The 22,610-nt window shown below is 37.8% G+C and overlaps 1 protein-coding gene across 4 annotated transcripts in view; it reads right to left on the minus strand.

Annotated features, from left to right (window-relative positions):
• Otogl (otogelin like) overlaps nucleotides 1-22,610 on the minus strand; it is a 121,477-nt gene that overhangs the window by 41,232 nt on the left and 57,635 nt on the right. For 3 of the 4 annotated variants that reach the window (XM_050135533.1, XM_050135530.1, XM_050135531.1), the window contains 9 exons: nucleotides 19,668-19,817; nucleotides 17,907-18,026; nucleotides 16,092-16,208; nucleotides 12,741-12,897; nucleotides 11,585-11,611; nucleotides 9,317-9,484; nucleotides 7,523-7,801; nucleotides 5,775-5,892; nucleotides 1,738-1,817 (listed from right to left, as the gene is read on the minus strand). In XM_050135533.1, the coding sequence (XP_049991490.1) occupies nucleotides 1,738-1,817; nucleotides 5,775-5,892; nucleotides 7,523-7,801; nucleotides 9,317-9,484; nucleotides 11,585-11,611; nucleotides 12,741-12,897; nucleotides 16,092-16,208; nucleotides 17,907-18,026; nucleotides 19,668-19,817 (1,216 nt within the window). The remainder of the gene's footprint in view (nucleotides 1-1,737; nucleotides 1,818-5,774; nucleotides 5,893-7,522; nucleotides 7,802-9,316; nucleotides 9,485-11,584; nucleotides 11,612-12,740; nucleotides 12,898-16,091; nucleotides 16,209-17,906; nucleotides 18,027-19,667; nucleotides 19,818-22,610) is intronic. The other variant, XM_050135532.1, reaches the window with a different exon arrangement.

Genomic DNA, 22,610 nt, shown 5'->3' on the forward strand with positions numbered 1-22,610 from the left:
AAAAAAAAAAAAAAAAAAAAAAAAACAGGATAGTCAAAACAACCCTGTACAATAAAAAAACTTCTGGAAGCATCACAATCCCTGACTTCAAACTCTACTACAGAGCTACAGTACTGAAAACAGCCTGGTATTGGCATAAGTACAGAAAGGAGGACCAATAGAAATGAAGCGAAGACCCGGATATTAACTCACACACCTTTGAACTCCTGATTTTTGACAAAGAAGCAAAAAATATCAAATGGATAACAGAAAGCATATTTAATAAATGGTGCTGGCATAACTGCATATCAACATGTAGAAGAATGAAAATAGACCCATATCTATCACCATGTACAAAACTCAAGTCCAAATGGATCCAAGACCTCAACATAAAGCCAGCCACACTGAACTTTATAGAAGAGAAAGTGGGAACTTGAACACATTGGCATAGGGAACCACTTCCTAAATATAACCCCAGTAGCACAGACACTAAGAGAAATAATTAATAAATGGGACCTCCTGAAACTGAAAAGCTTATATAAATCAAAGAACATGGTCAACAAGACAAAACGACAGCCTACAGAATGGGAAAAGATCTTCACTAACCCCACATCAGACAGAAGTCTGATCACCAAAACATACAAAGAACTCAAGAAATTGGTCATCAAAAGAACAAATAATCCAATTTAAAAAAAAAGGAGTACAGACCTAAATAGAGAACTCTCCACAAAGGAATCCAAAATGGCTGAAAGACACTTAAGGAAATGTTCAACATCCTTAGTCATCAGAGAAATGCAAATCAAAACAACTCTGAGATTCCATCTTACACCTGTAGGAATGGCCAAGATCAAAAACACTGATGACAACTTATGCTGGAAAGGTTGTGGGGAAAGGGGAACACTTCTGCACTGCTGGTGGGAATGCAAGCTGGTACAACCCCTTTGGATGTCAGTGTGGTGATTTCTCAGAAAATTAGGAAACAACCTTCCTCAAGACAAGTAATACCACTTTGGGGTATATATCCAAAGGATGCTCAATCGTGCCACAAGGACATGTGCTCAACTGTGTTTATAGCAGCATTGTTTGTCATTCCCAGAACCTGGAAACAACCTAAATGTCCCTCAATTGAAGAATGGATGAGGAAAATGTGGTACATTTACACAATGGAGTACTACACAGTAGAAAAAATAACGACAGCTTGAATTTTGAAGGAAAATGGATGGAGCTAGAAAACATCATTTTGAGTGAGGTAACCCAGACACAGAAAGACAATTATTACATGTACTCACTCATAAGTGGTTTTTAAACATAAAGCAAAGAAAACCAGCCTACAAATCACAATCCCAGAGAACTTAGACAATAATGAGGACACCAAGAGAGACATACATAGATCTAACCTACATGGAAGTAGAAAGTATAAAAAGACAAGCTCTCCTGAGGAAATTGGGAGCATGGGGACCTAGGGGGAGGGTTGTAGGGGAGGGGAGATACAGGGAGGAGTGCAGAGAAAAATGTAGAGCTCAATAAAAATCAAAAATCTCCCAGTCTTAACAAAAATAAATCACAAGAAAGAGATACGAGAAGCAAGATAGATATGTTTTAGAAAATAATTGGGAAGTTATAAAAACAGCCCGATGACGGGGAAATTGAAATAAGTTATTGTCTTTCTCAAACTTTTGACTGTAGCTATTTTTCTCAAGAAAAAAATTATCTGTGCTTTTCATTTTAAACAGTAAATCCAGCAAGGTCCACACTTACAGTCTTCTGGATAAACACATTTAAGGGTCACCTCATCCAGGATCATATATTTGGGGCAGTGCGGCAAACATCCTTCAACCCTTTAAATGAAAAAATAAATGGAATAAAGTGTAAATAGAAAAATCCACATTAAACATTTGCAGCTGAGGTTTAGTATACTTAAAAAAATCTTCATTATCACATACTTGGGAGAACTTTACTTCTTTATTTTTAAGTGTGGGGGGGAGAGAGGGAAAGAGAGAGAGAGAGAGAGAGAGAGAGAGAGAGAGAGAGAGAGAGAGAGAATGTTATGTGTGTGCAGATACTCACGGAGGTCAGAAGAGGGTATCAGATACCCTGGAAACAGCTGTGAGATATCCACTGTGAAGAACAGGAACCCAACTCAGATTCTATCTAAAATCTACAGGCACACCTAATCATGGAGTCATCTCTCTGACCTCTGCTCTCACTTCTATATTTCAAATATCTGAGCAGATTGCTATGAAGTTTGGCTATTATTGTCCTGAGGAGGTTTATAGGACAGACAACATCAACAGTGGCTTTCGCTGCCTATTATTCAGCCCTAACCTCCCTAAAAGGAAAATTGAGATCTCACACGAAAAGAAATGGAGTGGTACACAGAAGAGGGTTGTTTTCATAAAGACAAGGAGGAATAACGGTGGACGTGCAAGTTCTTGGGGGAATTAATATTTGTACCAGAATTCCTTCAGTGATATAGGTGAGAGTATATCTAATTATGAGTTGGAGAAAGACCAGTTTTAAGACCCAAGAAGTGTGTGGCTTGAATAAGAAACCCCATTACTTGTAGGAGTCACAGAAGTAAAGGGACAGCCTCAAAATTTTCGAGATGCCATGGGCTTAGGCACTGGGTGAACAAACCTAAAGATGGCATGTAGGTCACAGCTCTTCCTAGGAGTGAGACCAAAGTCTGAGTGAAATCCTATTTTCCTGTCACCCAGATGAAGCTCAGAGTTCAATGTTTCTTTATTGGAAGGAACTATAACCCACCCTGTACAGCCAAGTCTAATTATTAGATTCACACATGCCAGAGAGAATTAATGCAAATCCTCATAGGAAAAGTCCTGATTATCTGCCTCTCAAATGCACTAGCAGGCTGTGATAATATTTTTAATAATCTCTAAACACTTCCAATTGCTTCAGGCATTAATAGGTTGGACAAAGACGTGCAGTTTTCCATTCAGAGAACATGAACTAACTTGAACCGATGACGGGTCAGCAGCAGAGGGCAGTGTTAGTGAGGCAAAGGCTTTCTCCTGCTGAACAGGCTTAAGTAGGAACAGTTAGTTAGCAATAGCTTAGATTCCACATGTACAAATGCATCTTTTAAAATACAAAGAGCTTATACATGTTCATCTGCCTGTATCATGCAATGGACTAGAATAATGGAATTCTAATTGACAATATAATTCCATTTGAAACTTTATCAGGAAGCAGAAGAAAAATTAAAGTTACAGGAAATTTGACAAGCTAAAGCCAGTGGGTTATCGTTAAATGAGGTCATCCCTATTTTTTTTTATTTAACTCAATTATTTCACAATTGTTTTGTAGAGGACAAAATTCATACCTATCCTCTTAAGCCATTTTCCAAAAGCCATTATTTTATCCCTTATCAGTAACTCCATAGTCACATATAACAGACTTCTCTTTACTTTGTCATCCAGCTAATATTATGACCAACTTTCAGCAAATAGATAGAATACCTCAGTGTAAAGGAATGACTATAAAAGATACATAATAAGAAGAATGTATATTTGCGCTCCACAGTATACTACTTGACACATTTTCTCATAAACAGCTTTCATTTTCAGGGAACACTTTGATCTTTAACAGTTGCTTGGTACCAGAAACTCAAGTCATCTGAGATAAGAATGACTGACCACTCATTTGGGCCCTTGAAGGAGGGGTGCAGGGGCATATTGAAACCTAGCTTAGTGCATGGGTCCCCTTGGGCCACGGGCACAATCAAGAGTTGGTAGAGACACTTCAGCATAGAGGACAAGACAGCAAGGGCTATGCACAAATGCGAGAGCTTGGCAAGTAAAAGCTGCCCTGCATCCTCTAGTCACCCCTCAACTTCTTCCAGAAAGGGAAGTCCTTCAAGGGAGCACACTGGAGACGTTGGGGAAGCTGGCATCAGTTACCTCGGACACTGGTTGTGCTACAAAAGGAATAAGAGCACCTAAACGCCACTTCCTGTTACAGCTGGCTTTTCTCCTAGTGACAAACGCGTGTGTCTTCTGTTCTCTTCCTCTCCAGGGGTCATCATTACCATGTGGTCACAGAAGGGGCATGATGAGAAGCACTTGGAACTCTGAGAGATCCAAAAGGTAATCACACTTCTTTCTTTAGACACACATGCACGCACGCGCGCGCGCGCACACACACGCACACACACATGTGCACGCACACACACAAGTTTGAATTTAAAGATAATAAATCAGAAGTTCCTCATTCCTCTCATCTCACAGCCTTTGGTAAACAGAGCACAGTGGATCAGACCCTCTCTCTTCAAACTGTGTGCCTTAGCTGAGTGACTTCTCTGGGCCTCAGCTAGTCTGCTCTAAAAGGGGGAAGGGATGAGATTAGCCATTCTACAGCCCTGAAGAATGCCACCTGAATGTTCTGCTGATTTTGGTCCCTTCTCTAGCTCTTGCCAGACTGTTGAACCTGCTTATGTGTCTGTCTCCTTTGTGAAGACAGAATTCCTGAGATGACTTAGGCCTTACTTAGTCACATGCCTGGAGCATTTCATAGTACTGATAGTAAAAATAATTCTGCAAAAACACTCCTAGGTCTTCAGTATAAAATGACCTCAAAATATCCCCTCCCACTATGGGTCCATTTCCCCTTTCTTATGAAAGATGCTTACACTCCCTGCTTCCATTTTGCCTCTTCCTCATGTCCAGGGTACTAGACCCTATGAAGAATTTTCAGTCCTAAGAAATTTGATATCATCAGAAGTAAATTTCTCTTCTTAATATTTTCCTTATCTCATCAAAGGGCAAAATAGTCTTCCATGGAGTTAAGTGGTTTGAACTTTCCAAGAGTTGTCCAGTTTTCACTATTGGGAACTGAAGTTCCTAGAAAAAGCCATACACATGTGTAGTGGCATTTTATTTATATTTTAATAAATAAAGTTTGCCTGAAAATCAGAGAGTAAAAGAGTCCCACTGGTCAGCCTTACAGATGAGGCAGTGGTAAACACACCCTTAATCCCAGTAGCCACACTAGTTGCCATAGAAAGCAGGCAGTGCATGCCTTTAATCCCAGCCCTAGAGAGTATTATAGAATGGGAGGAGACAGCTCTCAGACACAGTCTAGTTCTGAAATTCCTGGAGACAGGATCTCCATTTCGGACTGAGGTCCAGGTAAGAGCCAGTGACTGACTGCTTTGCTTTTCTGATATTCAGGTTGAACCCCAATTTCCCTCTTTGAGTTTTTAATTAATTATGCTACATTTGGTACCTGACTTTTGCCTGAGGCTTTTTAGCCACCAGCCCAGGCCAGAGCTAAGATTGGAATTCCAGCTCTAGGAATTGGGACCCAAACCTAGCCACCTGGGTTCCAGAGAAGCAATAGCCTTCCCAGCTCCCATCCTAGCTTCCGTGTAAATATGGAAACTACACGGAGAATCTGGATACTGTTTGTTATTGTGTCATCTTTAAATTGTTTAGCTGCTGAGGAAGGAACAAGAGCTGCCAAAAGACATTTGATTATAAATGCTGCTGGATTTATCCAACCTGTATATTCTGAAAATGACTTGACTTCAAAACTTAAGTCAAGAGATATGTTACTTTGTTTTCCTTTCCACAGGAAGTGAGAAAAATAAGGTTTGATCAGGGAAGCCCCCTCACCCTAAAAAATCTAATAGAAGTGGATGGCCCAGATGATCCAATGTTTTGGAGCATCTCTATTGCAGTTTCCTCAGAGTTCTACATCCAGAACAGCTTTGAGACTGTAGGCTGAGATGATCCAGCCTCAAAGAATTTAAAGGTTTATGCACCAATGTTACTTACGGTGGGAGAAAAGCACAGGCTAGGGCTTCGGGGTCGCTGCATGTTTTAAAACAAGGTGTAGCACAAGGTTCGTATCTCCACTCACACATCCTCCTATAAGGTACCACTGCCTGGATTTCTGAGCAAAGAAGAAGAAGGAGAGTTAAGCATATTGACACATACATTGTGGAAACTAATAACTTCTGATAAGAACCTGTGTTGTGTTTGACCTCTCTCTCATCATAATATTCCGTCAGATAAAAGCATTACAATTCCCTGGGGACCAGACAATCTGGGTGCTTGGGTTGAGCAACTAAATGAAGATAGAGCCTCCAAAGAATCAAATGTCCTCCTTTCTCTCATGTTTATGCTTTCATTGATTTCCCCATTATTGTAGCTGAGAATTACTCTTTATGCTGTGATTTTACTTCAATTTTATCCTGCACAACTCGGCTGAGGAACATCATTTGTGATCTGAAATGAAACATGCCTTCCTTATAATATTCTAGCATCTTCCCAGCCCCAAACAATCAGGAAAACAGTAAGACCAAATACACATCTCAAGACAACACTCTTGGGAGCGTGTCCCACCACTGTCCTTCCCACAGAACTCAGCACGTGTCTCATACATGGCAAGTCCTGCTTGAATACAACAGAACAAATCAGTGGGATTGAAAGATAAGCCCTGTAGTTCTAGATAGTTTGGTTTAAAGACTTTTCTCTTACAAGCTCTGGCACTACATCTCTTTCCCACATCACGAAGAAGACCTTCTGGCACAGCCTAAGTTTTTCTCTACATAAGAGATCATTTAAATCTGTGCCCGAATCTACTCCCTGAAGATTTCAATTCTAAAGTGTGGGAAGGAAATGGGCTGTTTCAGAGGATTCTTTGTGTTTGCAGAGCTGAGCTGGAGTTCCTGGTTCATGGGTCCTGAAGGAGGACTAACTTTAGGATCAAGAAGACCAGTAGAGTTTCTCAGCAGACGAAGCCTCCAGTGATCAGTGTCTGATGACGTCATCCACTGTCCTTTGCTAGACCTGAGTGGGGCTGCTAGATCCAACTCTAGTAGAGCAGACTTCTGGATTAAAAGGGAAATGAAGGCATTGGGGTTCAACTGTACATACAATCAAGTACAGTAATCACACCATTCTACAGAATGGTATGCAGGTATGTCAGTACTTTTACTCAAGAGCCAAAAGGGTAAAGAAATGTCCCTAGATGACCTTAGCTACCCCCAACCTTCAGAGTCCCACATATCAGAAAGCAATCTCCTAGGCTGTAGATTGCAAACAGTCTTTCTTGGAAATCACACCAGGCTTTTACAAAACTAAGGAGACTTTCCAGGGGTTAATGAATGGAGACACTCTTGAAATCAGAAGACAAAGATAAATAATGCTGTCTTCAAGTCTAAGAATTAGATTAATAAGAGGCTGTGTTGTATGAAAAACGTAGATCCAAAAACTAGACCATTTCATGAAATGTGAGTAAGTGGGCTTTGATGACAAAGTCTAGTAAGTACTATTAGCAATATTTGGGGGAAATAATTATAATGTTAGTTACGTTATTATAAGCCATTTATATCCATGCATTTAATACATTAGATAAAAATCAGTATTATTTCGCCCAGTTAGCTGAGTAGCCTAATAGGGAGAAGGGTTAGGGTCACACAAAGTGTGCTCATAGAATCAGATTCTTAACATTGGCATCTGACACGGTCTGCACGGCACACGTGTCTGTACTCGCTCATTGGAGCTCCCGGGAAGCCCACCTTCTATGCTGAAGCTGCTTGACTCCTTGAACTCTTCCGAATCATCGTATTTTGACACTCTGACACTAGAATCCGTGAAAACGATAAAGAAGCCTTTCTTGCTGTATAATTCGAATGCACTGGCACCAGGAATCCAGAGGCCTTGGTGGTGGAAAAATGTTGCCCTCTGATGAAACGCCGAGCTTGCCTGCCACATCAACAAGCTAAGAGTGCCGTTGTCGTGAACATAGAGAAAGTAGTTTGGCCTTTCCGCAGATTCCAAGGAAACCAGAGCCAATGCTGTAAAACAGAGTGTCTTGATGACATCACGCTGTTCATTTGCAAGGTTGAAAATCGTCAAAATTAATGGCCATCTCAGGCACATCGGACACGAATTATGAGATTTCAAAGAGAAAAGGCAAGGCTTTAGGTGTAAATAACAATGAGTCGACCCTCCCAAACCCAATCTCTGACAGGTTTTCTCGTTTTGAATTTATCTATTATGCAAAATAATTATGCAAAAATAATAAGAATCTATATTCATAAGCTGTAATAATCTCACATAGAAAACCTGCAAACCACTAACCTGTGTGATGGGAAGGAGCAAGAGAAAAAAAATAGACTAATCTAAGAGTGTAACCAACTGTGCTTTGATATCAATGGGGTCTCAGAGGAAAACTGGGCCATATAGGGGATCTTGCTACGCCGAGAAAATGTTATTTACTCAATAGTACCATCTATTTTTCCAAAGATGGCAAAATGGCTAACGAGCCATCAGGCTTTGGATAAGTATGATTGCGTTTCATCAACTTGTTCTGAGATTGTCCCTTATATATGTAAGATTCCTGCTATAAACACTTTTTATTAAGATATTGAGTTAATTTTTTTAAAGTATTTGTCTCTTTCAAAAGCGGACGTCACTATAAACTATAAAATTAAGACATCTATCAAATGCAATGTTACCAAAAACATGCATTTTTGTCCTCAAAACTTGCAAATATCATGACTGAGGAACCAAGATGAAAAATAAAATAAAATAAATTTTTATACAAGGAAAAACAGTTGTAACTAACGTACATTAAAGCTTCAGACTGATAGATGCTTGAAGAACACAGAGGTCATTTTCCAGGAAAGAAGGTATCATTCAAACCAAAAAACTGGAAGCACTTTCTCAGAAAAGGGAGCATTTTATCAGAGTCTTTCATTTCACATTGTTTTTCCTGAGCTTGTAGAAGAAGCTGTGTGTGGTTCTGGATAGACTACAATGGAAACGTAGCCTGGCATTACTGGCCGGAAAAGGCACACCCACCAGGAAGAGCAGGTGTCAGGTAGTTACAAGCCTAGGACAAAAACTTCTGGTACGAGCCAGTGAATGAAGGCAGAGTCAACACCTCAGACCAGGACAGAGGAGGTGGCTGAGGACAGAGACCGTCTCTGACTGTCTACACTCCAGTGTGTGCCTCCATGCTCAGTCATCTGATGTCAATCATACCCTTTCCTTCCACTTTAACCTCCCATTAAAATTAAATGTGAGGAATAAGCTGTCTATTAATTTTTTTTTCAAAGTAAGCTCTGTGGTTCATACTGTAAACATTTAACCAGTGAGTTACTTAATACCAAAAAGAAAAAAAAAAAACGCTCAGACATCAGCAATTCTAACATAGCAATGTCAATACATAAGTCAAGATTTTGTTTTATATTATTTGGGGAACTTAGAAAATGTCATAGCATATGAAGCATCTAATTATTACTTGGGGAATACTTAATGAAAACATGTAAGTAAAGAACTATATTTACATTTTCAATTATACTTACAAGATGTCTTCTCTTTGAAAAGGCCCGGAGTGATCATAAAAATAAAAAACAAATTACCACGATTACTACTTCTTGGCAAAGAGAAAATGCTTCTACTGGTCAGGTTGGCACCTAGAACAAGGCCGCTCTGCCCATAGCTTGCCAGCATATATGGTCCATCTCCAAGTCCTGGTGAAGTTACAAGTAGGATAATTATAGATTAGCATGGGACTTTAAATTTTTTTAAATAAAAATACTTCATAAATATTTGGCAATTAAAAAGTTATTCAGATTAATTAACAACCAGTTTTTTAAAAAAGTAGTATAGTAGATAGTATATATATTTAAAATACATTAATTAAATTATATAAAAATAAATGTATGTATATATTTATGTATGTAAATATGCACATGAGTGCATGTATGAAATTTTGTGCATATAAAAGAAAACAAGGTGGGAAATGACTTAATCTTTTAGCCTTCATATTCTCTCTCCTCTAGAAGAAATTTGTCTAGGTTACTTTTCAGTCTAAAACCCAAGAATACTGATATCCTCAATAAACACACAAAGTTTAATTGTATCAGAGCTTATGAAATGGCTCAGCAGGTAAAGTGCTTTCAATACCAGCCTGGTGGCTTAGGCTTGATCCCTAGAACCCAAAGTTGGAGACAGAACCCAACTCATGAAGGATATCTTCTGACTTACATACATGCTAAAATGGATATAATAAAGACATTTATCTGTACTAATGACCTCATGTCATCACACTCTTCTAATTGCACTGCATGAAAAAAAAGAATTCAAAGACACAATATCCAATATTTAACTGTTTGGGGAATTATTAATTTTCACCAGAAGGTGAGTCTAAAATAAAGAGGAAACAAGACGCCTAGACCCAGACATGGAACTCATCAGGAAAATATTTTTGCAAAGCTCATCTTATAAAAATAAGTAAATAAATGATAAATGTTTATTGATATTTTTAAATTGCTATTTTATGTATTTTCTGTCCTACTAGTATCCTTAATATAACTGAGTATAGTAAAACTTTGAAATTTCTTATGAATCATGATGCATTCTGTTACATTTTGACCAACTATATACTTTGAACAGGTGTGTGCATTTTTGCCTTGTGGACTATATTCGGAGTCACCATGAGCATGGTGGATCATCTTCCTAAAAGATTTATCATGTTACACTTGATAAATTTCTCTTTCCCCTTTTCTAATTTTTATCTCAAGCACAATTTTATCTTCTATCCCACCCTAGGTAAGAAAGGAAAAAATGTTCAATGAATGTAAAATAAGGTTTTTCTCCTTTAAAAGACTCAAGCCCAGAGAAGGGGAAAAGGGTCGAGGAGGGGATAACAGGGTTGGAGGAATAAGATGCCTTCCAAAAAAGCATTTTTGGGAGACCAGGAGAGGGAAGGATTCAGTGCTGTCCCCTATATTAATATCACCTGGAATTGGTCACCATGGAGCAGCTGGAGCCACACAGATTATGAGAGAAGAGCTTCCAAGTATGAGTGAAATCCTTGGATTTCCTGCATAGCGATGGGACGGGAAAGACTGTCCCCATGCCAAGATGGAGCTGAACAGGAGTAGTGAGAATTTTCCCACAACACAAGCAACAGTTGGTTCTGGCCCTGTAACTAGTGTTTACTATGCACAGTGTCAAGCCAGGTACATGAGAACCAGAGAAAACTACACCAAAATTCTGTACTGACTTTGTAAAAAGAATTTACTATTACTTTTGGTTAAATACCAAACAGCTAGAAGAAAGGATTTTAAATGTTCTCACCACAAAGAGTAAACGTTGAAATGACTGACATGCTAATTCATCTGACCTTATCATTCAATTGTGTGTTTATTTAAAAAAAAAAACACTGTATTTCACTGCAAATATATGAATTATGAACTTAAAACTATGGAAATTTTAGAACTTTTGAACAGGGTTCATAGTTATATGAATGGTTATATGAAGCAAGATATGCCTTCAATATACTTTTGCATTTTACTTAAAATTAATTAAACTGTTTATTCATTTGCATCATTCCAAAAGTATTTTTGGAAGACCTTTTAAGTACAAATAACCTAAATTACACACTTTTATTCTTAGAAAATAAATTCAGCATCAGTCCTCATTAAATTAGGTCAAATGTAGAAAGAAAAGCTTTCATAACTTTGATTCATGAATTATTTGTGTTTTGTTCACAGTATAAATTGTTCAAAAAGTTTTTCCTGAAAATGTGCCTGACAGAACACTGTAGTCATGAATGTGTCACGTACCTTCATTATAGTATTCACAATCAAGAGCTAAAAGAAATAAAAATAAATAATAAGTTGCATATAAATTACATATTATTTGTTCATGAATGTGCAACAAAGGGACAGCCATTTATTAATAACTACATAAAATAACAGAGAGTGACATCATTGCTTAGAAACTTCCTATGAGCCAAGGCGATTGTGTGTGCATGTGTGGGAGAACACATACTTGTTCATGCAGAGGTGAAGCTGATGTTTTTAAAACAATCCTGCTTACAGCCTAGGTCAGCTTCAAACTTGCTCACACTGATCCTCTCTTCTCGGCCTCTCAAGAGCCGGGAAACAGGTGCACACATCCAGGTCTTACTCAACGGTTATTTTTAAGATGGTGTGTTTCAACAAGATAGATTTCATGACATTATTATTTTTTATTCTACTTCCCAGCTGCAGTGTCCCCTCCCTCTTCTTCTTCCAGTCTATCCTTCCCATCCCACCGCTTTTCCCCACCCCCTAATCCACTCCTCCTTCATTTCTATTAGTAATTCAACAAAACATGGCATGTCAAGTTGCAGTAACACTAAGCACCTCCCCATTTATTAAGGCTGGGCAAAGCGACCCAGGATGAGGAATAGGGTTCCAAAACCCAGTAAAAGTGTCAGAGACAGTCCCCTGTTCCTGCTGTTAAGTGTTCCACACAAGGAGGACTTGTGACATTATTTTAAAAGTAGATAAAAATACTTGGCAATTTAGAAGTCAGTCATAGACACTGTCCAAATTGGAATCTGTTCTTCAGATGACTCAACCCCTACATAAGTAAATAAAATTATTAAGGAGTCAGAGCTGATGGGAAATCAAGATGGGTTTTTAAGAGAACATCCTTATTATCAGAAGGATGAAGCTTCACAGGCATAAGAGGATTGGGATCACAATCAATTTCTGTGAGGATGGTATGTAATTTCTATTTCAGAAGTTGCAGGAACAGCAGTAAACATAAGAGAAAGCAGCAAATTCCTTTCTCTTTGATATATGATAATTGGTGACTGTCAAAAGACTATGAAATTTAGACAACTAAAAACGGTGTTTCCATGAGTTCCATGGAATTGCTCCACAATAAAACAACAAATAATTCAGATCTTAATAACTATCCACTTAATGAGGTCCTAGGCAAGATACCCACCACAAACTGTGGGTGACCTCCAGCGCACCGGCACGCCTTCCTGACAGCATTTGTAGGCATAGGCGGCCACACTGGTACAGAGACATTCACAATCGCCACCTAAATTGCAGTTACACGTATCTTCATGGCAGTTTTTGGCAAAAGAGGTCACATCGATCTGAAAGTAAAAGGAAAGATAATAGGATTTCAATAAGTGCCACTTGGGATTACATTCAAACGGCTGAGAGAAGAGAAACTGCCCACTTTTCACGATGGGTGGCATCTGCATAATACCGCCACCCACACAGTCCTAATTGTCTCAACCCACAGTGTTGCCAAAGGAAACTGAGTTACTAAACAATTGCCACCTCAGAGAATTAGCAAAACTAGTAAGAATAACAGAGCGATCAATCTTGACATCCGCAATAGGGCAGATTTCAGACTTATGAAAAGTGTATTGTTGGATTGTTTCATTCTTGGCATAATCACCCAGCATCAAAGCAGCTTGCTCTGTTTCTAAATGCACTTCACATTTTTTTATTTTACTTCTTCGTCTCCTAAATGGCAGTATGCTGGTGGTGAGTGAGTGGCAATGGCAGTTTCTTAGAAATGTCTCATATTCAATTAATTGCTTCCTTTGCATTGCACTTGTGAAATCACTGACTGGATTGAATAGAGAGAACTGACAATGTGTCACAAATGAAAGGTTTGGTGTCGGCTATTTGTGCTTTATGTTACGTGCCTATGCATGAGTTGATCTTTCAAGTAGCATCCAGGAGAGGAGCCTTGAGACTGTGGCATGGGTCCAGAATGAACGTCATATTGCCTGTCAAGGAATTATGGTCTCAAAAGACATAAAAATCTCAAAATGGAGGCTCTTTATAAATGGGACTCAAGACTACCCATGTCCTTTTAATGTAGCAAGCCATCCCGGACTCCCTTTAAGTTCCTAAAACGTTTTTGATATTATAGAAGAGTCATCATATTAAAACTTACAACTGAGGTATTTAAAATAATAATTATAAACTCATTACATGTTAACATAAATTACATATTTTAGTAAAACCCTGTATTCGATCAAGCAAAATTAAAATAGTGGAGAGAGCGATGTTTTACATTTTTGCAGATTTCTTTAACATCCTTTCACAAGACACAACTTGACTCTCGTATCTGATTTCCCATTCAATGTGCTGTACTATTTTTGCTGTGGCTTGGTTTTGGTTAAAAATCCAAGGAAAGTTCTCTATGCACATATAACTAGAAAATCAATGGTATTTAATACATTGGGAGGGTGACTGTGATAATAGTCTTTTAGGCTATATCCATAACTGTAGCTTTCTTGTTTTATATAAAAAAAAAACACAGGATATATTGTTTTAGATAGCATTATGGCATTTTCAATTGTGTTTTAGTGATTTCTCTTTCCCCACATTTCCTTCATGGTCCCACCCCCACTATCCCTGATTCCCCCCCTCACAGCCTCTTGGGGACAGAGGGGGGAATCCTTGCCTCTTTTATGTCCCTTTGTCCTTTAGCTCACTCCCTATTCTTTCCTATCACCCATTAATTACCTTCTTGGTTTCCTTCTTACATTTTTAGACTTTATCCTTTTACATCTATTTATATGTAAACATGTATACATTACAGGCTAGGATGTGTCTAAGAGATAGAATGTGTGCTTCAGTTTTTGTTTACTTTCTGAGTCCATACACAGTACACTACAGCTCCATCCATTTTTGTTTTTCTTTACCGCTGAATAAGATTCAGTGTATACATGTACCACATTTCCATTTATGCATTCACCTGTTGATGGACATCTGAATGGCTGATAGAATTGCCTTGCTGCTTTGAATATGCATAAATAAACTTGAATGAGAAAGTATCTCCATAATAGGATGTAGATCCTTTGTAACAGTGATAAGTGGTGTGCCTGGGTTATGGGACACTTCTTGTTTTAATTTTTTAAGGAATTCCACATTGATATCCACAAAGACTAGGTTGAAATGGATGTCTGAAATCACACCAATGAAGTCTGTACTTTGCTTGATTTAACTCTTTAGGCTTAACTTGCCTTTAAGTTAAATAATCTTTAACTCCTTTGAAAAAATGTGTAGTGTACAAAGGTATGGATGTTAATGCATTTAATTATAGACAACAGGTCACATTAATTCATATCATCAGCTGATGTGGGATTCCCCCTGTATGCTGTGAAAACCATTGATTAATAACGAAACTGCTTTGAGTCTATAGCAAAGCAGGGCAGAACAAAACTAGGCTGGGAAAACTAAACTGAATGCTGGGAGAAAGAAGGAGGAGTTGAGGAGAAACCATGCAGCCCCACTGGAGACAAACGCCAGAACTTTACCAGGTAAGCCACAGCTTCATGGTGATACACAGATTAATGGAAATGGGTTAATTTAAAACATGAATTAGCCAGAAATACGTTTAAGCTATTGGCCAAACAATATTGCAAATAATATGATTTCTGTGTGATTATTTCAGGGCTGAGCATCTGGGAACAAACAAGCAGCCTCCTACAACAATCAGCTGTATTTTCAGAAAAGTATCTCAAAACTTTTAAACCCACAGCCATGGAACCAAGATTTGCAAAATTCTATTTTTCACTTCAAAAAGTTTAAATATTTTTAAGGACAACAGATGCCATCAGATATTTGCCTTGAAGCCTCAGACTTACTCTCTTTTCCTTAAGAAAATATCTGCCAAATATTCTTGTCTGAATGACCATATTTTTCTATAATTTGTTCTTTCAAGTAAAAATGGTGTTCCAAGGAACTAAACAGCAAACCTGCCTCACAACTCAAAAAATACACAAGTAACTTCTTTGAGAAAACAGAGGGCATGTGGCGGAGGTATTCTTGGCTTTAAGAACTGTACTAAATTACTTTCCCAACTTCTACTGGGGCCCAAAATTATCATATGAGGAAGGAGCTGAGATATTTAAGTTATGTTCTTAAAATAGCTTCTAAAACAATTTTAAATATGTCACCAGGAATCCTGTTAAACTATACTTACGTTGAAAAGAATGTCCATTTGAAATACTCTCTGACGACAGAGACACTATTTCCCCTTTTGTTTTATACATATTTAAAAAACACTGTGAATAAATTGTATTTCATGAACTAGAGTTGTGATGATCATTTCCAGAGGCACACTGTTAGGTAAGATGGGCTGAGGAAGAAAGGAGGTCAACTGATCCTGTTGCTCACAGAGAAGCAACAGTAACAAGGGTCCCCTAGCGATGACCATAGGACACCTGGGAAACACGAGTTGCTGGATTTGCCCCCCACTCATCTCAGCACATGCAGCCGCAAGTCTCTATATTTGAGATGTCAGTGAAAGTTTTCAACTTACCACATTGCGACACGGAGCAAAAACATCACTGTACAGAATGGAGCACTCTTTCTTGGCATAGGGAAATTTGTTTTGGTGGGCCTCGCAAGGCTTCAGTGCTTCAACAGGATCTTCACACTGTTGAGTAGCAAAGGGAAATGAAAGGCCTTAAAGGGGTTGAACTCTGAAATCAAAGCACCCTACACCCATGACAGTGGCATCGAATACAGTTTAACCCTTTCAACATTCTTTACCTATTGCCTGTTCTTATCCATAGAGGTTACATAGTAATAACATAAATCACTACTGAGAAACAGCTAAAAATAGAGTGATGTTAGAGAGAGAAATTAATCTTTTGAATTTTTTTACAAATGCAGAATTTTCATGAAAAATTCTATGAACATGAATCTCTCCTATATACATGCCAGGGCTATTGCCTGCGCTTCAAGCTAAAATCTTTCCATCACCTCTTTCTCAATACATCGTATATCCTGAGCCCAACTTCTGCATACATATATCTCCTCACTGTCCTGTCTAGGGGAGAACTCCAGCTGATATTTCTGATACCAGAAGGTATAAGGTTTGTTTTTCTTTTTTTTGAGTCTTCCAAATCCATCCTTCTCAATAATGTCCTTCAACAAATATTGGGAGCTTTTGTTTTTTATGGTCTCAAGTTTCTACAGTTTTCTAAATCCCCCCTAAGAGCTAAACTGGCTGTACTATAAAAGCCTGTGCCCCTGCTAAAATTTATCTTTGGTCTTTAGGGTATTAGCCCTATGTCATCACCATATGAACACTATGAGATGTTTTTACACTTTGTACTCTCTCCATCTCAGTTCAGATCAGCCAGGTGACTTCCCTCCCTTTCCTCCATCCTCCTATCCATAAACCAGTGGTTCTCAACGTGTGGGTTGTGACCCTCACAGGGGTCACATATCAGATATTCTGCACACCAAGTATTTGTATTATAATTCATGACAGTAGCAAAAATTTTAATTATAAAGTAGCAATGAAAATAACGTTATGGTTTTGGGGGTCATCACAACATGATAAACTGTATCAAAGGTCAAAGCATTAAGAAGGCTGAAAACCACTGCAAAAACTTTATCTTCTTGTATCTTGTACATGATAAAGGCCTTATTTCCACACCAACTATTCCAGGAATCCTCCTTGGACTGTAACAACCTCTACTAAAATGCTTATCGATATCAATATATTTTTGGTAATTTTCTAAGTCACCTACTGACTTAAGATTTGAGATTTCTTAAAGGCAGGGACTATCATATTCATATTCTGTATCTATATTATAATAAAAGACATTATCTTGAACAAGTGGTAGTGGTGCACTCCTTTAATCCAGTACTTGGGAGGCAGAAGCAAACAATTCTCTGTGAGTTCAAGGCCAGCCTGGTCTACAAGAGCTAGTTCCAGCACAGGCTCCAAAGCTACAGAGAACTCCTATCTTGAAATAAAAATAAAAACAAAAAATACATATTAAACAAAATCTACTGAATGGATATGGAGTAGAAGATATTTTGCTACGCTTGAACAGACATGAGAAGATATAAATCTAAATGTCACCTTTGCAACTCTCTGTACATTAATTTGTATTAGACAAATCATTTAACCTCCCTGAAACACCATCTTTCTATCTGAAATGTGGAGACAATAATAACTTTTGCAAAATAAAGTTATCATAAGAATTACATAGAAAAGTAAGTATGAAAGTTCATCAACTATATGTTATTATAAAAACATTCTGCAAAAAGTAACTTAGGTAACTTGACTCTTTGGAATGCTCTTCAGTTTGTTCTAAATTCTATATCTGTAACTCACCTGCCCTAAGGCCCAACTGTCCCCAAACACCTGTGCATTTCTCACTTCCAGGTTATTAGATGTGGTCATATCATTTGAAGTGCACTTGTCGAAGTTCCCACACAATCCTGCCAGTTTGTTCTACAAAAATAAAATTATAATGAAATATTTTCTTTTTATTCTAACACATGTATTAAAACTTGGATGATTTAAAATATATAAACAACTTTCATAGAAATAATGTAAAATAAATATTTTAGTAAAATAGCTTCACACCAATTAAATTTCATTTGTAATGTTTAACAGCCCCCAAATATTTTATCAACCTCCAAGAATTATCTATCCACACTAACTATAGCATCTTAGCAATGATATCTCTAACAATATAGGTAGAAAAGTATATACCGAAGTATATTAATATATACATGTACATACATTATATACTGATACATATATCTTCTACATAAGCATAAATAATTTTTATGAAGAAAAACCTACTAGATAATATATTTAAGGTTCTGTAACAGTATAAATGTTGAAACAAAAAACTAACTTAGGTCACTACAGATTGTGAAATGATGAAGGAGTAGCTATGGGTCCTACTCATATTAGCACTGACTAGTGGATTTTCTCAAAACACTGTGAAAAAATTACTTTTAGAGGCAGGATCCTCTAAGACGTTCAAAAATGGAGACATTCCAACAAGAATGGAACTTCTGCTTAAAGCCTTGAACTGATACTCCTTGAACTCTCTCCTCCATAGTGATGCCTGGAATGGAACCCTTTGAAGTAACATGGACCAACGCCCCATGTTCAAAAAAGCAGACAATGCAAGGGACTTAAAAACTGCCTCTATAGAAGACCAGTTACCACTTCCACCCATGGGTAAATAAACCGTGGCACATCCATACCACAGGTTACAATAGTACTATAAAGTGGGAAAAAAAACACTATTTAATACCATATGGGTGAATTGTATATTTATTTAGCCAAGTCAAATATGGGAGATCTCAACAACTACTAAAATTCCACATAGATGACATCTGGGGAAGAAAAACACAATGGATATAGAAACAATGGAAATAGAATGGTTTTTTTCCAGATTGTGGAGGTGGAGGTAAAACTTGGCAATAAGGGGGACGCCTGGATGAAAAGTCGGTATTAGTAGACTTGCTCTGTAAAAAGCTCCAACATTAGAACAAGGCTCTATACAGTTTTCAAAATATACAAAACCATAAAGGTAATTTTAAAGTTACTCTTACTCGCGTACTACAACAATTTTATACTATATATGAATTTATTTTTCCAAAAGCTACAAGATGAAGCAAAATAAAGAAAACATTATTATAATAAGTGAATCTTTTTTACAAAAAAAAAAAAACCCTTACATAACAAAACTCCAGGGAGGAGAAAGAAGAGGCATGAATGAAGCAACAACAGATAGTATGGTGTTAAAGCAAAAATAAAACTAAATAAGATTGGCCCAGATTATGCAAACTAATAGTCTATTCCTTTATATTGCTAAGTAGTACTATTACACCACTTGCTTGACTGCACCCCAATTCCTAGAGTCCTAAAATATTATATTACTAGGAATTTTGAAAACATGGCTCAATTCAAACTTAGCTCTCTATAGTTTATTTTCAAAAAGAAAACTTCTAAAACTGAATTTGCCTAACAAATTCAATCTTTTGTTCTATCTTTGTTTTCTTTAAACATGATAAAGAAAAGATAAACACAATTCCATTTATTGCATCCCACTTAGGGGTTAGGCTGGCCTACCTTCCACTGTGGCCCAACTTTGATGTGGATGGTTGTCTTCTCGTCCCACAGAACGGTGATATCTTCCTCTGGGAAGTACACTACTATGTTGTGCCCAGCCTTCCACAACTGGTATGCAGGCTTGCTCTCCAGGAAAAAACCTGATCGCTTCTTCCAAAAAGATTAAATGTCTTAGAATGGATATCACACTCTCTAACCAAAGGTGAAGCATTAATGCTTTCCAGTATCTATCTAACATGATAGTTTGCTATGTTTTTTTTAACTCTCTAATAGAAAAACAATGTATTAAGTAAGAAATACATTTGAATGATATTCGTAATAGAAACAAGATGGGCTCAACAAGAGACCATGGGGAAGGTAAAAAATAATCCAGTGACAACGAAGAGAAGAGAAAGAGAAAGGACTCAGAAAACAATCAGATAGATAATGAATACAAAAGACTGAGGATAAAAAAAAAGTATGTCTTCCCTTCGAAAGAAAAATGCATCCTTGCTTATGATTCTATTGCATAAAACCAGTCTTCCAATGTTACTAAACTCTTTAATGAATTAATGAATTCTTTAAACGGAATTGTTACATTTGGTAAGATACAGTGCTCTCACAGTCCAATGAATATTTCAAGATTAAGAAGTTTGATAACTGAAAACAGAAAACACAATATAAATATATACATATACGGGCATACATGGAAGTATGTATATGGGAATGAAATAGAGATGCAGACAGACAGAGGAAGGAGAGATGAATTACTATCAAAGAGATTTTAGAAGGATTGCAAGGGGAGGCGTTATACTTGGGAAAGAATCTGCATAGAAAGCTGCAATGAGAATGGAGAAGAAACGAAGACACAGAAACTGAAGGGATGGACTTAGACAAAGGTTTGATGCCGGGGCATCCAAGATACATTCAGGACTAAGAAAAGCAGTAAAGAGCTGTAGCATGGGTACCGTGACAAAGGAAGCCTGGGGACTCAAGTAACCCTAACAAAGTAATTATCACTTGTTCAAAATGCAGTCAATAATGGCTTTGATCAGGGAACTAATAGCCTATGATTTGGAAACTCAAGGGAAATCATTTGAAACTAGGAAGGGTAAAAGGGATTAGATGGGGGAATACCCTGGGAAATGAGAATACCTGTAATTATGACCATGGCCATGAATAGAGCTCATAAAATGACCTCAAAAATGCATGGTTGTATTAATGAGAAGAAAACTGATTTATCCAAAAGGAAACAAAAATTGGAAACAGATATGAAAATTTTCAACCATTTTTCTTCTCTGAATATAACTAAGTGTAGTAGGAGAAGGTCTAATGTCTAGAGTGGTATTGAAGCGAGCATTCCAAAGGGCAGGTGAAATAGACTTGGTCATATTTATAAGGTGTTTTCCATCTACCATACCAAGATTATGCTTATAATTACGTTGTACACAGCAAATATAACTATCCATATTGTTAACTGGCTTTACCTAGCCTCAAAATCTTCTACCCCACATTTATCTATTCTCACTGTCTAGGCTAGTTATGGTTTGAACCATCTAAAATTTATGCATTTGATATCCTCCTGCTAAGTACTATGGCCCCAGAGTGTGGCATAACTGATTTATTCCCTCTTTGATTTCCTCTGTCATGAGGCCATACAATATCTCTCATTCCCAAATAAACTGATTTACTGACCCCGCACTTAGAGTTCTAAAGCTCTGTAACCTCCATCTTGAAATCAAGTTTCTTTTGAATCTATGATTTGTGAGTCACGCCCAGTGGGATAAAGATCCCACATCTGTGCCACGGCACCTTGCTCACATCCATTCTATGCCCTGCATCTCCCGCCTCTCAGCACTGGTTTTAAGCTTCTTGCTTCCTGTACTCTGCTTGGAGACCACTGCTATGCTTAGGGACCACTGCTATACTTCATCCACAGCACAGAGTGAGGACAATGGTAGGTTGAAGATGGGACCCAAGTACCAAAAGTGACTAGAGGAGGAGCTCCACACTAGGGAGGTCTACAGTCACCCTGCAAAGACATCTGTGCTCACAAGGGCGCATGTCAAATGAATAGAAAAGCATCCTGACCAAAAAAAAGAAAAAAAAGAAGGGGGGACAGAAGCTTTTTCCCCAGGATCTTATATTTTCATTTGATAGATGCCCTACAATTTGTATAACCTGCTACGCCACCAAATTAATCTGCTACGGCATCAACTTTTAGCTTCATTGTGCTTTCCAGTAGTTTTTGTTGATGTTGTTTTTGTTGTTGCTGCTGCTGCATTTGTCACCTGACCTGGCCTTGTCATCTCTTCCCATCCCAGAAGTCTGGTTTTAAATCAGTTGGCCCCAAATCAAAAGCACGCCTTTAGCTAGTTGCCATTAGATATAAGATGCTCGTTTTATTAGGTGAGGCAGCCTGCGACAAGAATGTCCTTCCTAATCAAAAGAAATGACCATGCTCCTTACTTTTCAGTAAATCAGCTAAAGTGTCTATCTCAAAGAGTCAGGAATGAACTGCCCAAAGTAGAGATATGGGCTTTAGGAGACTTGCACTTCAAACAAACCCGAACAATGTGAGAAAAATAAGTTCAGAAATGGAGATCACTCAAACACTGCCGAGCACAGCTTCGGCAAATTTGTAAAAGATTTTTTATTGGCACATGGGATTGAATTATAATTGTGCATTTATACAAAGGGCAGAGGGTTGTTTATTCATTTCCCTGGATGAACAGCCCATTAGTTTATGAAGCAAGTGGCACTTGCTAGATTTCCACTTTTGATCTCCCAGAAAGACATTTTAGCTGGGAACTTGTTGGGATCAAACTATTCTCATGACTTTTCTTAATCTTCCTTCGTTCCTCGCAGTCTAAATAAAGGAGATTCATCAACACCTGTGTACAGCTGAAAATTGGAGGCTGGGAGTTACACGGAGCTGTAATTACCACTTCAGAAATGTGCCAA

This window comes from Alexandromys fortis, unplaced genomic scaffold (genome assembly GCF_014885135.2).
Source record: "Alexandromys fortis isolate MF-2015 unplaced genomic scaffold, M_Fortis_MF-2015_v1.1 scaffold_24, whole genome shotgun sequence".
In the NCBI taxonomy this organism is placed as follows: domain Eukaryota; kingdom Metazoa; phylum Chordata; class Mammalia; order Rodentia; family Cricetidae; genus Alexandromys; species Alexandromys fortis.